The sequence below is a fragment of the Syngnathus scovelli genome, chromosome 16 (assembly GCF_024217435.2).
Source record: "Syngnathus scovelli strain Florida chromosome 16, RoL_Ssco_1.2, whole genome shotgun sequence".
In the NCBI taxonomy this organism is placed as follows: domain Eukaryota; kingdom Metazoa; phylum Chordata; class Actinopteri; order Syngnathiformes; family Syngnathidae; genus Syngnathus; species Syngnathus scovelli.
The window spans coordinates 1,850,924-1,865,665 of NC_090862.1; the positions used below are offsets into that span (position 1 = coordinate 1,850,924).

A 14,742-nucleotide genomic window follows, 5' to 3' on the forward strand; every position below is an offset into this window, starting at 1 on the left:
GCTGCTTTTTGCCCGGTAGCAAGTCATCAGACACATTTTTTGGTCCTCACGCAAGCTTTGTTCTTATAGTTTTCTTCCCGGAAGATAAATGTTAGATTTGCTACAATGTTACATTACTGTTCAATTTAGGGACAAGAAACTATGAAGGAGAGATTATGTTGCACAGCCCTGTCAATCTATTCAAAATATGCCGAAGAACAATTAGCATTGTGCAGCTAGCATAGCTAGGGCGGAGCTTGTAGCATTTAAATCGTACTTTATTCAATATCAGGCTTTTTTTTTCTGATGTTTGGCCAAAATTGTTAATAAAGAGGAAAATATATGGATGTAAATGATGGGAATTGCAAATAAATACAAAATGTCTATATTCAGCAAAGACAAACAAAAGAAAACTGAAAGTGCTGTGGTACCAAAAAAGCTTTATTACAGTACAGTATTGATTGTTTAAACCCTGAGCTGTCACATGTTTTATTTTGAATAGTGATTAATAATTAAATTGGAAAGACAAGCTGTTGTCATTCAATACACAATACCACATTGGACGGCTTTTAAAAATAATTTAATTATAATGCCACCTTTCAGTACATTTAAAACACTCAAAAAATTTATTTTTTTTGTTCTTTTACATTGTTTTTTTTTTAACTTCACCAAAACCAGTTTTTCAAACTATAGAAGACCTTCACAGAACACCCTTTCCCCAAATGTGCTTCTGCCACACAATCCCACCCAAAAAATATATTAATATATATTTCTAAACATTGTCCAGAATCATGGCAGGATTTTACTCAAACATACAACTTAGTTGTAAGAATACTTTTTGTAGAAAAGCCTACATTGCGTGCCGATAAGGCACAAATCTCCTTTGCAGCAACTTTGGCACTTTTGTCGAGTCCTGCTGCAAAACACGATGCTCCATCGCTTCACACAAAACTCGAAACTTTGCCATACTTCACGACACCGTCAAGAGGTTAACTTCAGTGCATAATTGGTGATGTTATTTATTTTTTTTTCCCATGTCATATGATGTTTAATAGCTTGTTTATGAGAACAGGTTGTTCTACTCTGGTTAAAAATAGCTGACGAGTTGCGTGTGAACCATGTCAATTATGATTTTACAATCAAGTAACATATCCCAATGAGACTACAAATAAGTAACCATAATATAGATTACATTCGTAATGCAAACAATGTGATTGATTTTGATCCTTTTTTTTGTATCTTTGTATTCTAACACCAAAGAAATCACCATCCACCAAAGAATTCATGTACCTGTTTACATTTTACTTCTACACCATAAGGACACACAACTGCTTCATGTTTTACACACCTTGCGCCATTTTTTTTTTTTTTTTTGTGGCTTAATTAGTACTCCAGTGTTTGACACTGTTAGCTTTGATATGGGGCAATTGTGTCACATCGCTTGTGTCACATCAGTTGAGTTCTAGACATGGGATCCTGCGGGTGTCCGGGGTACCAGTGGCCAAAATTGTTCACGTATCCAGCAGAGTGCACTGGTGTGCCTTTAGAAGCCATGCTCATATCCCATACTGTGCCTGGAGAAGTGGAAGACTGGAGTGGGGTAGGCCTGGGCTCTCCATCCAATCCGTTGGGTCCGGTCTTCATTATCTTCTTGTACTTTGATCGTTTATTTTGGAACCATATTTTAACCTGGAAGGAAATAAGAAAGATGAAAAAGGAGTCAGGCAAAAAGAAAAAAAAATCTGTTTGAAATAATTAAAGATGAATAGTGAAGAGAAAAAAAGGAGTGCAGACAAATTATAGAATAATAAAAAAAGGACAATGAGTCCTGCGGTAGTAATAGTCTAGTGCAAAAATAAAATAATTATAGAATTTGCAGGCATTTGACAATTCTACTGTTGCAAGTTGCGGAGGTGTTGCACAGTGTAAACATTCAAAAGTAAAATACTGCACAGGGTGATTGACACGTTGTGATGTCATTGGTTCAGGAATCTAATGTTATTTTAGGTTTGTTGTTCTGTTAGGTCAGGAAAAATACAGCTTAACAACACATTAACCCGAGTGTCTTTTTAATTCTTGATTTATTCAACGGGAAGATTGTTGGCATTTTGTTCATTTAAAGCAGAGTAAGTAGAATGAACTCGCAATCAATTAACAGACTGTATTTTTGATGTCCAAATATAATGAGCTTAATCTGGTGTAATCACTTTTTTTTTCGTGGTTAGAAGATTTATGGGTTTGATTCGTTTTGGAGTACTTTCACAACTTGCTTGCAAAGTGAGCAATTGTTGACAGACGTCCCTCTGAGTCAGATTAGTAAGAAGATGTCAAAGATGTCAAACTGGTTTGAAGCAAAGGACGATAATTGGAAACACCAAGGCAACGAAATATACTAAATCAATACTCAATACTAAATGAAATACTTTGACCGAATAATGAATAAAATAATGCATACCTGTGTCTGCGTCAAGCCCAATTTCGCAGCCAGGTCGGCCCTCTCGGGCAGAGCCAGGTACTGGGTTTGCTGGAAGCGTTGGTTGAGGGCCTGGAGCTGCAGACTTGAGTAGATGGTCCGAGGCTTTCTGATTTTCTTCCCGCTCCCGTTGAGACGTAGCTCTCTATTTTCTAATATTGTGGTGGGCTTTTCATGTTCTGGTTGAGGAAGGAAGAAGGCATCAGAAGGTTCTCAACACAGTCAGGAAAAGGCCACATTGACCAAAGTTGCAAAATATTGTGGTCCTATTTAAATAAGTATACAATTTTAGCATGTTTGGCACATTTGCTTTTAGTTTTACATTTATTTATTGAGATTTATATGTACATTTATTTTATTAATTTTTTAGCCTACAAAGGGATTCTTGGTTTTATCATAACTAATCATGCAACAAAACACAAATGTAAACTTTTTGAAGCTTCTGTTAAAAAAAATAATTGCCTCTTAGGTACAGCACATAAAGGGAAGTGAGATTTAGAGAAAGATAAGAATAGTCAAAGTTAGATTTGAACAAACGTTTCAATTTGCAATCAAATAAAATGTGAAATTTGGGGATTACAGACACAAACTTTATTTTCTTAGAATCTTTTAACTGTTATGTGACAGTGTGGGTTAGTTTGGATGCTTTCCTGCACAGATATATAGCGTAACAAATGAAATATTAGCTTTTTTATTCTTTTGAAAACTTATATTTGATTGTTGGAATAAAAGCAGTAATGAATAACTTTCCCCTGTTAAGACTTGTCAAGGGCTGACTGGCTTTTTATTTAATATGATAAATACCATCAATAAAACTCTCAACTACGTTGCAATTAGATGAGCATTCATTCCTAAATTCAAATTTGCATCTGCCTTACATCTTCTTAATCAAAAATGTAAAAATGTGCGACAAACGATGGTGAAACCGGACAAGACCGTTAGAATTTTTAAGGGGCGGCAAATCGGACTCAAAATAAAATCCGGTCAATGCATCACTTTCCCGATGTTTTTCATTCAATAAGAAGAACTTAATATCACTTAATCTAGGCAAAAATGAGCCTATAAATTTGCAAGCGTCTCCCATATCCTTATAGCAATAGATGAACCCACCTTTATTCTCCAATCTGTGCACCAGCCCACCGCCGTGCCCTCCGTGCGGGTAGGAAAGATACGTCCCAGCTTGGTGCGGGCTCACCGGACTGTGGTAGGGCGGGTAGCCGAGAGGACGCCCATAGGAGGGCGCTGAGGACTGGTAGGAGATGTCGTGCTGCGTGGCGGCGTGCAGAGTGTGGAACTGGTAATGATTATGAGATAATCCCGGGGAGCTCTGCTGGTGTCCGGGATAGCTGCTGCATTCCAAAAAAGCTGATTTGGAAAGATCGGGAGAAACCAAAGTGTCCGCCATAGAACTCATAGTCATCATTGGGATGCAGTTATAACTTTGCCGGTCAGCTGTTGGAGCTTTGGGTAACAACAGTCATAATAAAACAAGTAGGAAAAAAAATAGATAAATAAAGGGTGTTAATATTAAGGAGTGCGCATATTCTCCGCAAGCGGTAACAAACTAGAAAACACGGACCCACAAAAACAAAATAAATCAATTTGAATATGCTATTTAAAATAAATATGTGTCCTCCAAACGACAGAGACTCTCCAATGCTTCACCCGCTCCGCTGCATGCGCGTGTCAAGGTAAAGTGTTGTGTCAATGTTGCGTGTCGGTGCGCGCGCGGTGTGCGGCTCAACTTGGTTCTTCGCGCACCGCACGCTCATTGGCTCTCACTTAAGGCGCAGTAACATCAGTCGCAAAAGTTCAAACGTGTCCCTGCTCGCTCGTGGCATACAATGTTTCTTAATCACCACTTAAAATTAAATGATCACTGCAAGACTGGTGGATGAATTCCAACAGGTAGAGAACCAAAAAAAAAAAAAAAAAAAACACTGAGGGCCGATTTATTTTCTTTATTCCTGAAAACAATTACAATTTTAACACAATCATTTTGAAACAAGAGCAAAAAAATCACGGTCCACATATTATTCTTATTATATTTTTATTATTTTTTCCTGAATGGACATGCTCATTATAAATGCAAGCAATGTATTGTGAACGAAAAGTAGATCAATATAAAGAGCAATATTTGACAAGTGACAATCAAACCAAAAGGAAAAAAAGGGGGGGGGGAGGGAAGAATAATTGCCAAATTATAGATAGCAAATTAAAAGAATACTTTCCCTATGATTTTCATACTGAATGCGTCACTAATGATATCCTTTCTTCAAAACAAATCTTTCTTTTTTTGCATTTTGAAGTGTGTACTTAAATTGAAAACGACAACAAAACGTAATGACAGCGAAAAAGCATTTTACTTTTCAGTTGCTGGGTTAAATTATAAATGAATACATGAACAATGAACGATGACCGCACGCTTTGACTTGAAAACCAAAGAATAATAGATTTCATATTTCAGGATATGTTAAAAAGCAGAATGAGACTTTTCTTATTTGTTTGTCTTTTTTTTTTTTTTGTCTTTTTGATTTGGATACAAACCAGACTGCTGTAAGTAAAAGTAGGCTATTACACATCCAAGTCAGCGGTTTTACTTTCATCTGCTTCCAACATTCTTCCCTTGACTGAAGATGGGACACACCCTCTTTGCTGTCTAATACTGAGTCATATTTTGCATGGCAGTGGGCAAAGGTGAAAACATTTCCCGTGGAGTGGTGCAACACAATTTCACATGTCGCTGCCTGGACTGGTAGAAATGTGCTCCGAGGGATGTTGAATCCCATTGCGCAATCTGCCGTGAGGTTATGGCGGATGCAAAGTGAACGTTACTTGCCTGACTGCATTGTCTTATCTTTTTTTGTCTTGTTTATTTGGGGTTAGCTTCAGTCAGGAGTGCCAAACATGGCGTACGGGGTCACTTCTTGAACCCCTTTTGTCATTTGCGTAATTGATGCTTATTAGCCGACCTAATGATTGAAAAATCGGGGTCCCGTGATTGACTCTTAGTGAACCCCACCGGTACACTGAGGTACCAAAAACAAGTACATCCAGTTTCCTAGAAAAGACTTGAACCAGTTAAAAGCAGTTCCAGAAATTCTTCCAATTTCTGTACTAACATGACACCGTCAATTATGTCAAAGGAAGCACCCGAGTCCATTATTACTGAGACTGAGACTTTTCACCCTGATCAGTCCTTAATATTGGAATTAGACTGGTAGAAAGTCAGTAAGCTGTGTCTACCTTTAGTCTTTCCAATTTTGACAAGAGCAATGGTATCTAAAAAATTCAAAACACTTTCTGTATGGGACCCAAAAGACAGAAACAATCCCACACCTTGACAGAGCCCTCGGGGGTAAACACTTTAGCAAACTCAGGGCTTGGGGCGTCCGGTGACTTTTGAACCCTTGGTAAGGGTTCTGGAGAGGCCAGGACCCCATCCCGGCCTAAATAAGACAAGGTCATCTCCCCGAGTTATTTGACATAAAATATTATGTGGCTCATAAAAGCATTGCTGTGTGTATTTTTTGGGCCGGATTGATTCGCTATAATTATGAAATGAGCTTGTACCATGTCATTCAAGCTTAGTGGAGTCACAGAAGGGAGTTGGTCATTTCTCAGCGCATTAAAGTATGGAGAAACTATTTTGGCAAGTACATATCAAATTTCTTGTACTGCTAAGCGTGGGTGGGCTTAAACACAAACGCTTTTCTTCATTGCTTGATTGAATCATGTCGCGTCTTGCCATTCTGACACCCCCTCAACTTCATCGAAAAACAAATGTTCAAGCTGGATCTGATGTGATGTGTATTACAGTTGAGTTTGAATTTATAATTTGATGTAGCCCTTCAAAGCAAATCTTCATTTTGTCTTGTTAAATTGATTGCTTATTTTCACTTTGGCAGATATCCAACATTTGAAATTTTACCTAGAAAAAAAAAATGGACGTCTATAGCAGTGTATGGCGAGACATCAATGGCAGTGAATGAGTTAAAATATATTACTACGGTTTTTTGACCGACCCCCCCCCACACAAACACACACACAAATAATCTTTCAAATGATTTCCTTTATTTTTTTAAGTCTAATTATGCCGTGCCATTGTGAGGCGCTCAAAAAAGGCAAGGCCCAGTAGCAGTCAAAGAAGAGTGTTGTCTCTTTTAACAACTTTTAACAATACTCCAGACAGCGTGGCGCCCAAGTCTTCCGCACATCTCTACTTGCGTGTGAAGGATGCATGAGGGGAGGGGAGAGAGTTATATTGTTTGTTTTATGTCGTTTTACGTTGGATAGTTGACCTGTATTATTGCCAATGTTTTTTTGTGTGGTGTTATTTTAGGTTTCGTAACGGGTTTTGTTACAGCCACAGAACTACATAACAAACTTTTTTGTAATTGTATTGCATTTCCTTGCTCACCACGGCTCACGGTTTCCCATAGCTACTAGTCGCTCAGGGTTTTTACCAGCCACAATTTTTTGTTTCGATAATGGGGATTTTGCATGACCTAATTTTCCATTTTAGTTCCCCCTAAAAATTTTAACAGCTTATGAAAACGTGTAATATTCTGAAACTCGCCGAAATTTCCAAAGATCGTTTTGATTCCTGATGCGGACAAATTCCTTGGGGGGGACTAGTGAATAGAGAAAACAACTTAAAATGAGTCAACCACCGCATATGCTCGATTTGCAAAAGTAATCACCCCCTTTTTTCCCCAGTATGTTTTTAGTTTTGGTGTTTTTTCAGTATTTTATTTCCTCAAATTTTCCTTTTTTTTTTTTGCAGAAGATATAGCTGAATTTAAAAAAAAAAGGATTTTTTAAATGAATCAACTCAGGGTGTTTCAGTTTCCCATTCCGAGTATAGACCATTACAAAATGTAAGAAGATTATATTGAATTTATGAAAACTGGGGTATTTTGAGTTGGCAGGACACAAGTGACATGACATGACATGAACTGAAACAAGGCCAAAAATGTGTTGTGTTATGCCTTGCACCACCAGATACATACAAAGATTTCAACGTGAGAAGAAGTTTTGGTTTCACATCCACTTTTTAAACGACGGTGGTAGAGAAGAGTACTAAAATCAGCATTCCAACCATTTACCATGTTTTCTTAATCTATCCGCCTTGGCCAAATCAAAATGACGGGTGCAGTTCTGCAACCTGGAAGTTCATTGGTATAATGCTAAAATGTCTTTTTTAATTTCTTCTTTAATTGAGGATATGCAAAATGAAAAGATTAAGGAAGTAGCGAAAATAATCCTGCTACTACCTGGAGGCTTCGGATGACCTTTAAATAATGACCTGATGTCGGAATCCTTTTATTCAAAGCAAGCATGCACACTTTCCCTTTTCTTGCATGTTTGGGTGTGTTTTCTAATGGTGTTAATTTTCTCACCATTTCTTGTTTGCTTTACTTTTTTGGAGCTCTTTTGACAAGATTTCAGGATTTTACTTCTCCATGCAGTGATAGCAAAGCCAACTAAGACGTTCAGTGTAATTACAGTATATATTGTATAATGGAAGTGAGCTTAGACAATTATGATAATTATAACGATAATTAACAAATTTAGCAATTTTAAACAAATCAGCTTGCTTGAATAAACAATTTAGTCACATTAAAAAAAAAAAAAAGCAGCAATTAAACACAAGCACATCGAATAACCAACGGCAAATGTTCTAACTTGAAACTGAATGCCACTCAGTTGAGTGTAAGCGGCAATCAAGGTCACAAAGCTTAACTGGATCAGAAAATTATAGTGAGATACCGTCTTAAAGCTGCATGTAGATTTTAATTATAGCTTGTTACGGGTGCGACATGTTTGTCATGAATGGCAACAAAAACGAGGGCGTTCTGAAAACATACTGTCTCACCTCAAAGAATGTCCTCTTACCAATTAGTTGTGACTGGAGGGAAGGGCAAGTCGTTTTAGATTCCTTTTGCATATTTGCAACTCACACCAGATTGATGACACTTGAAGTTCAGATCAGGAAGCTTCAGGAAGCTTCGTTGTTTTAGCTCATGTTAAAATAGCAGTTGATATAGTGGCACATCAATTATATCTTTAATGATTATGTTTTGACAATATATGTGAGTTTTCTTAAACGCATTCCTATGAGGTAACAATTATCCCAATTAACAGTCAACTACAAATTATCATAATATTGACGAGGTAATGTGTGTGTTCTTTAGCAAATGCCGAACATGTTGACGTTTGTTTGACTTTTAGTTGCGCTCCAATTTGCACGATGTTTGGGTATTCGACTCTATTCTACTGTGCAATTTGTCATTTTCTTTGCTCTTGTTTTTAAAGGACAAAAATCAAATCAACTCACAAATTTTTGATGTCATAATATTCTGTGAAGCCCAACACAGTGTTCTGATTTATTTTTTGAGGAATATGTAGTTGACAGCAAGTGGCAAAATGGCCGCCCCCTCAGATGGATTAAAAAAATAATAATTCTACTGCTCAACTCATATTACACAAACTCAATATTAATCAGAACGCCACGTTTATACTAATGGGGGTACATACAACATATTGAAAAGAAACTTTTGGGGTTCCCTTTTAACTTGGATCTTTACGATTAATTTCCATCATTGTTCTTCTGTTATCATTATGAGCGATCATCATTTTCAGAGCTTTATTTTTAGAGACAGGAAACGTGCAACTGCCTGTGGATCCTGATTTTTGTATGAGACTTAAGACTACAATTTGGTAGACTGGTTTTTGCCAAGCTGGACGGGCGGGTGCAGAGGAAGGAGTGCCTTGGAGATGTGCCACTTTGGTGGCAGAGAGTGTTCACTGTTCTGTTCAGACACATTTAGACTCATGTATTGCATAAATATGTCAGAAGCAGGCGAAAACCTTGAATTCTAATTTTTAAATTAGCTACGGAGAACGTTCGGGTGTAGGAGACAAATACTTTGTCAAGACTGTAACCGAGCAAGCTTTAATTGGCCATGATTGAGTTTCGCCACAGATTTATGCTGATCATAAAATCACATCAGACTCAAGCCAAGAGTGTCATGCGCTTTTGTCTGTCATCACCGCGGCTTGCGATTGGCCGACGCAAGATTACAAATCAATCACTTGACGTTTGTTGATGTCATCAAAATGAGCTGTCCGACTGCCACGAGCAATTCTAAAGTAATCTGCCAAAGCCAAATAATATTTACCAGTCAAAAATAGGTGAGTGATTTAAAAAAAAAAAAAAAACAGAGAGAAAAGAGTCAGAGTTTAAACAGTGTTTTTTGTTGCACATTTGGAAACCCAAGCAAGTCAGTTCACCAATAAAATCCAGTAGAAGACTGACTGTAAATATGAGAGTAAACTTGCCCTTGGGGGAAACTCTCTTAATCCCCTATGTTTCAAAAATATGTAAAATTTGCATATGAACAAAAGGAATGCCTATAAGAGCTGTTGCTTGGGGCCTTCATTCCTTCTAGCAAATCTAGCACACTATTATCGTCAACTAAGAGGCAGAGATCATATAGGTTAATATCCACTAGTGCTCCTCCAGACCTGCAGGGGGCAGAGATAAATAGCCACATCACAATTCAGCAAACTTCCTGTCAGATGACCCGGACGACGGCCATCTTGCCTACAGACCATCATGGCAGATGGGGGAACAAACAATTGAAAGTCGACCGAAAAGTAGCTAATTTAAAAAAAAGTTTCTGGTCACGCGCAACTGGTAAGAAATGAACTTTGATGCTATAGTTAGCTTAATGCTTAGTTTGTTTGAAATGTTTGAGCTACAAGATGAACTTTGAGTATTTACAAAGGCAAAGTGAATTCTTCATATTTTCCTGGTATATGTATGCAATAACTGAATTTAAGCTTAAAATAATGCAATGTTTTCTTTGTTTAAGGTTATCAACCTAATCACCTTCCAATTAATCTTGCAATAAACTGCAAAAAGGTGAAGCCTATCCCAACAGATTTTTGGATGGATTGGATGATCTGCTCACAAAAGAGGATAAGTACATCTCATACTTTAAAGAAGCAATGAGGAAATGAATGGAAATGCATTGGACTTTGGTTCATAATCTTTTGTCTTCATAATTTGAAAATAGGTCTTGATCAAATGTTTTTAATATTATTCTGTCCAAATAGCAAAAAATGTTGACCGCTCTTAGTCCAAACTGCAAAAGAATCAGTCTTGCCCTAAAGTCCTATTTAACCTTAACCAATCCCAAATATCATGGCGCTAACAATTTATCAACAAGTTATCCAATTTAAAAAAAAAATTAAGATAATGAATGAAAAATGAATATAATCATACAATGCAGGTGGTGGGAAGCAGCAGTAGTAGTGTGTGCTAATTAGCTGCTCTCAACACGGACAATAATATAAACAACAACAAAGTTACACGGGCCCCTTTCAAGTGTTTCCAAATGTCCTCGCGGGCCTGGAAGTAATGAGCGTCTGAGCAGGATGGAACGCTCGATAATTGCTGAACAGGGGAGTTAGATTGTCACCATAGCTTTGTTAGCTCCTTGGCTTTTTCTGTTCTATCTTTCCTGAGCTATGCCGGTTAAATGGAATCAAATTGTCACTTGTTTCTTCACAAGAAAAAGTATTTTGCGACAAAACTATTGTGACTTACACTATATCCCAAAATAAAATGTCCTTAAGTAAATATAATGATATTACTACCCACCTATGTCTTACTTATTAAACAGTTCCAGGCAGATCCATGAAATGAAATCAGAGCAAGTACTCGTATAAAATTGTGTTTTAAGATTTTACAAGATTTTGCGACTTAAAACAACGGCTTATATTTGAGGGTCGTAGACTCTTCTCCTGTGTGGAAAAACAAATGTTTGAATCATCGAATAGCAATATCATAATAGAAAGACTAGGAGACTATACAGTGAAGTGGGCGCTCCCTGCTTTTGCCTGAGGTGTAAAAGCTCCAGACATCAAATGATTTGCGACTTGTTCCTCTAGTTTCTGTAAGAACTGGTTCTACAAAAATCAACTTGGCTAATTACTGTGCTGTAGTTCAAAACACTCATGATATTTGCATCACTTCTATTGAATGCATAGGTTTGTTGGTTATCCAGAGGTATCCCATGTGTGGTGCTAGCACATCTGGAAGTGTGTGTTATTAGTCTTCCAGCCTCTGCATCCGCTGCGTGTGCACGTTTGAGTCGGATGTGCAGGTGAAGCCTGCAGGCTGTTCCAATCGTAGGTCAGGGTTATTAACTCTGTACTGTGTGGGACACGGTGAAAGAGGGCACTGTGTGGGTCAACAGGTGTTAAATTGCTGACACAAAATGCTAAATATTGTTGTCCTACATCAAAACAAAATGTTTCCAAAAAATACATCGCACTTATTATTATTATTATTATTATCATTATTGTTGGGTAGTAGTCCTGATTTTTAATTATTATTTTACTGGTTCTTTTATCACAAACAAATTATTTAGGTTTCATTACCTGTCCTGATTTTTTATTATTATTACAATTAATTGCAATTTTTTTTACTTTGTACGTAGAACGAGGACTGATCACCTTGTTATGGTTTAAAAAATGATAACCTTCTTTGAGGTTCAGGTTCAATGTGCTGTTATTTTTAGCCCCATGTCCAAGAGAGCTCGCCCTTGTCATTCCTGGTGTCAAGGGTCAAATGTTAGTAGACTGAAATGAGGGTTTATTTTTAGTGCAAACAACACGGCTATTTGTGGGTACATAGGGAGGGTGGTCAGATAATTGGTCGGGTCCCATTTATCCGTCCACGCCGTTGGTCAATTGCAGCCATATGCGGATTGACGACTCCGGAGTTTTTTGCCGTTGCTTTCAGTTTTTAAAACAGTCCTGTTTGAGCCACCCGGATACTTTGGCGAGACCGACAGTTTACAGATGGACTAGTTGGCTGTCTGGGTGGGATAACAAATACCTTCCTGTTTGACAGAGACATGTCACTCTTGGGTTGGTTAGTACCTGCACATTCTTTGAAGGATTTAGATTCTCTGTCAAAATAAAAGTATCAGCACAAACCATGAGCTCGCTAACCGTCAGCAGGCAACCCATCCAACAAGAAAACTAAAGATTGTGGTAAAGGTCAGTGTGGTCGGAAATTTCACAACATTTAAAGGCGGTTGCTCTGTTATTGAGAACATTTATTGTGCAATTATACAGTTATTATGTTTAACAAATTGAAAGTGAAGCTAAAACGAAGCCCAACTGTGATGATTATCTTTTGCAATCTAAAACGTTGGATTGAGAAAGAAGACGTTTGGGACCATTTTCAAAGATGCTTATCTAATCTTACAGGCTGTGAATTCATCTGTAACGGAAGCAATTTTCCAAGGAAGTCAGGCATACCTTAGTCAAACCCCAGCCACTCCTCTCAATTAGTGCATTTTGTTTTTCAGGTGTAATTGCCAAATCAACCGCTCAGATTCCAAACATATTCTGGCATGCTTGGTAGAAATGTTGTGATAACAAAACCATACAAACATGATCTCTTATGGCTAGCAAATTAACACTCAAGTAAAGCCCAAATGTAATATTACTAACTCTGGCTAATATGTTTGCATATCAAACAAATTAGATTGGATTAGACTTCTCACTTTAGCTTGTTTCTCCATACATAGCGTGTCAGTAAAGTTCCAGCACTGGCGTCACAAAAGCTACAATTTAAACACAAATTACAAAGTTTTCCCCTTCGGTGTAGGTCACGCAATCATCCAGGCTTTCAAAGAGAGCATCACAATGCCCTGAGCATCTGACAGTTCCTTGCCAACTCCAAAATGTATTATTAAATTATATAATGGGTTCATTGAAGTATGATGCCAATCCAATCTTCCAATCAAACCTCAGTAGACTTCATTTCAGCCATGGTAAACTGATTAATGCTGGATATTATTTTAATTGTTTATTTATTTATGTTATGTATACAGCCTCCCTGCAAGGGTGTAGATGGAGAAACTCGAGCATGTATTAGTTAAAAAAAATGTACGTGTTTTAAAAAAAATGAAAAATTAAAACCGGATTTTACCCATGCCCACTTTGTTGCCCACATTTACTCCACTTTGAATTCCATTAATGAAGACTTTGCTCAACCTGCTCATCACGTCTTGCATTGTCATTGTTAGTCAATAGAAAGGAGCATCACTGAACACATGAAGTATTTTTCCCACACAGTTCACATCGTTTCTATTGTCACACTCATTAGTTTAGTCATGACTGACGTGCCTATTGTTGTATATACAAAAGCTGTAATTAACCTCGAAGATAGTTTGATACGATATACCATCTTGTATGGTGATACGTGGACTTAAGCTGCTATTAGATGTAGAGCGGTGCATTGCATTCAGTCATGCTGGTGTACCCTAAAATCATTTTGCGTTCTTTTTCATCATATTTGTCACAAATCTTATTAAAAATACCGCTCCTTTAAGAAAAAACAACAATGAAAGACAAGCAGACCTTGTGCGGCGGATTTGTTTACGTTTGGCTCTGACCGTGTCAAAAGCATCTGGCAACACTTCCTGTAATTGCTGCTCAGAAAGTGAGCGAAGAAAAAAAGTAGCATGTTTTTTTTTCTTCGGCGTTTCGCTGCTCCTTTGTTTCCTCTTAAAATGTCACTGGAGTTTGGGCACAGAGTTAAGAGAGTGACACGCTGTGACCTTTTAATGCTGTGACAATTTGTGGCAGGAGTTTGATGATTTGGGAGTTTGTTTCATTCCAAATTCGATTTTTTTTTCTAGAACTCTTGCCTTCATAAAAAAGTCACTAACTGGACAATAAAATCTTCGAGTAACTGTCACACTATGAACTTAACTGCCTTCAAAATAAATGTCGAAACAAGAAATGATGTTCTCGCCTTTAACTTGATGACAAATCATAATAATTTCAAATCATAACTTTAATTCAGTTATTTCCTAAAATAAAGCTCTAAAAATGGACCCTGCAAAAAAGCAAAGCAATCACAAGCATCCAATCCAAAAGCGAACCTGTCAAACTGCGTAGGAATTCACAATATGTCGTCAATTTCGTTCTTTCTTCCTGTGACTTATATTTATGTTCGCACAAGACCTTTGAGCAAAACAAACTTGCTCTACAACAGCAATCAATCAACAATAATGTCGTGTTTTGTTTGGAATGAGTTCAGACACCATACGTACCTTTTAACCGCTGACAACTCCAATGAACTCTCGTAGCCTAACAAGTGAAATTGGTGTGGGTATCTCAGCTGTTTTGGATTTTAACTTTCAAATTAAAAAGAAAACACAGGAATATTAACAAGAATGGGGGAAAACTGAACGTCA

At 37.5% G+C, this 14,742-nt stretch overlaps 1 protein-coding gene and 1 long non-coding RNA gene across 2 annotated transcripts; one reads left to right on the plus strand and one right to left on the minus strand.

Moving 5' to 3' along the window:
* Positions 1–399: 399 nt before the first annotated feature.
* Positions 400–4,285, minus strand: LOC125983076 (homeobox protein Dlx4b). The gene is made up of 3 exons (XM_049743967.2): positions 3,563–4,285; positions 2,435–2,631; positions 400–1,668 (listed from the first exon to the last, which is right to left on the minus strand). The coding sequence occupies exons 1-3, from the start codon at positions 3,873–3,875 to the stop codon at positions 1,426–1,428; spliced, it is 753 nt and encodes a 250-aa protein (XP_049599924.1). The 5' UTR covers positions 3,876–4,285; the 3' UTR covers positions 400–1,425.
* A 5,471-nt stretch (positions 4,286–9,756) lies between these two features.
* LOC137841026 (uncharacterized) lies at positions 9,757–14,732 on the plus strand. The gene is made up of 2 exons (XR_011088334.1): positions 9,757–10,154; positions 10,333–14,732. It is a non-coding gene; the product is annotated as an uncharacterized lncRNA (long non-coding RNA).
* Positions 14,733–14,742: the final 10 nt, after the last annotated feature.

What these genes read in the sequence shown, in the direction of transcription:
- LOC125983076 (XM_049743967.2), bottom strand. Translation starts at nt 3,875, where the DNA reads ATGATGACTATGAGTTCTATGGCGGACACTTTGGTTTCTCCCGATCTT. An exon ending in GCACAGATTGGAGAATAAAG is followed by an intron (nt 2,632 to 3,562) that starts GTGGGTTCATCT and finishes TTCCTCAACCAG; the next exon opens with AACATGAAAAGCCCACCACA. An exon ending in TGGGCTTGACGCAGACACAG is followed by an intron (nt 1,669 to 2,434) that starts GTATGCATTATT and finishes ATTTCCTTCCAG; the next exon opens with GTTAAAATATGGTTCCAAAA.